The following is a 1,845-nucleotide window of genomic DNA, read 5'->3' as shown; positions in this document are numbered from 1 at the left end:
TTTTTTCTCATTTTTTCTTTCTTAGGAGAAACAGTAGTGAATGTTTTAGACTTTAAGAAGGATGCTGGACTGTGGCATGGCATGTTTGCGGTAAGCTGTTCAGAATCAGGGTCTTTAGTATAAGTTGTTCCTAAGATTGAGGCTTTGTAACTACTGTAGCTCTCAGAATTTGAAATTGAAGTTCCCCAAATAAACAGTATTATTCTAGAGGACATGGCTAACATTTCCATCAAATAAAGATATTGAATGAGTGCCACACAAAAGTTACATCTGGGCTGGGCATGGTTTTGCAGGCCTTTAATCCCAGCACTTGGGAGGCAGAGGCAGGCAGGTCTTTATGAGTTTGAGGCTAGCCTGGTCTACATAGTTCTAGGTCCTGCTGGGGCTGCAGAGAGGCCCTGTCTCAAAAAGACCAAAAAAAAAAAAAAAAGTTAAACCTGGGCTGGGGAGATGGCTCATTGGATAAAGCACTTGCACATAAACGGCGCTCCTCATTTCAGATCCCCAGAGCCCATGTAAATCCAGCATGCATATACAGAACACATCTGTAATTCCAATATGAGATGGGAGGCAGAGACAGGAGAACCCCCGAAGCTTGTGGGCCAGCTAGTCTGGTGCATGCAGTGATGAACAACAAGAGACCCTGTATCAGGGCTGGAGAGATGGCTCAGTGGTTAATAGCACATGCTGCTCTTGAAGAGGACTAGAGTTCAGTTCCCAGCACCCATGTCAGGCAGCTCATAACTGTCTGTAGTTCTGGCTCTAGGGGATCAGATGGCACTTTCTGGTCTCTGCAGGTACCTGCACACACATATACAGACATACATGCACATAAAATTTAAAAAAAATAATTAAAAAAGAAAAGATTTCGTCTATTTCAGACAAGGTGGAAGGCAAAGGCTAACACCCAAGATTGCCATGTGACTTCTACACACATGCCATGTTGTGTATATTCATACTTACACACACATACCCCTAATCTACTGCAACTACAGAAGAGAGGAATGCTCCCTGTAATAGAGGAGTAGGTGGCACGCTATAGGTTATTAGAGAAGGGTGACTTTTTGGCTCTGGTCATCAGGGCAATTTTTGTGAAATGAGGATAGCTGGACTTAGTTGGATATGTTGGAAAATAGGTAAGCTTTAGCTGGGTAAGAATTTTTTTTTTTTTTTTCTGAGACAGGGTCTCCCTGTAGCCCCAGCTGATCTGGAACTCACTATGCAAACCAGGCTAGCCTTAATCTCACCTGCTTCTGCCTCCCAAGTGCTGGTATTAAAGATATGTACCTCTACGCCCAGTGTTCTAGGTAAAGATTTTGGTAGGTAGAGCTGGAGAGGGTGCATTTGTTTCAGGAAGCTATACTATGTAATATGCCATTTAGGAGGAAAGAGAAGTACAGGACTTCGGAATTGAGAAGGACCTTAGAGGGCATCTAGTCTAGAGACTGGAGGGATAGCTCAGCAGTTACGAGTGCTTACTGCTCCTTCAGAGAACTGAAGATCGGATCCTAGCACCCATGTTAACACCTCATAAACATCTTTAACTCCAGCTCCAAGGGATCAAGCATCACTTCTGGTTTCCATGGACACCTGTACATACATGTGTGTGCATGCACACACACATAAAGAAGATAAAATAAATCTGAGAGAGAGAGAAAGACAGACAGACAGACAGACAGACACAGAGAATCTAGTCAAATCTGAGAGAGAGAGAAAGACAGACAGACAGACAGACAGACACAGAGAATCTAGTCTAACTTCCTGAGCTCCTAAAGGAGTCTAACAGAAAATGAAGTATGAGGAGTGGAGAGAAGGGCCCCTTTCACCTAGGAACTCCTCCCTCTC

The 1,845-nt window shown here is 43.7% G+C and overlaps 1 protein-coding gene across 1 annotated transcript in view; it reads left to right on the top strand.

The window, feature by feature from the left end:
• Positions 1–1,845, top strand: part of LOC103729162 (disco-interacting protein 2 homolog B-like) — a gene marked incomplete at its 5' end in the record, with an annotated part of 48,419 nt that overhangs the window by 14,293 nt on the left and 32,281 nt on the right. The window contains 1 exon segment of the mRNA XM_017796631.2: positions 26–90. Coding sequence (XP_017652120.1) covers positions 26–90 — 65 coding nt within the window.

Source organism: Nannospalax galili, unplaced genomic scaffold, assembly GCF_000622305.1.
Source record: "Nannospalax galili isolate Female #2095 unplaced genomic scaffold, S.galili_v1.0 scaffold913, whole genome shotgun sequence".
Lineage (NCBI taxonomy): Eukaryota > Metazoa > Chordata > Mammalia > Rodentia > Spalacidae > Nannospalax > Nannospalax galili.
The sequence above is the reverse complement of the archived record's forward strand: the minus strand, read 5'-3'. Positions and strand labels throughout refer to the sequence as shown.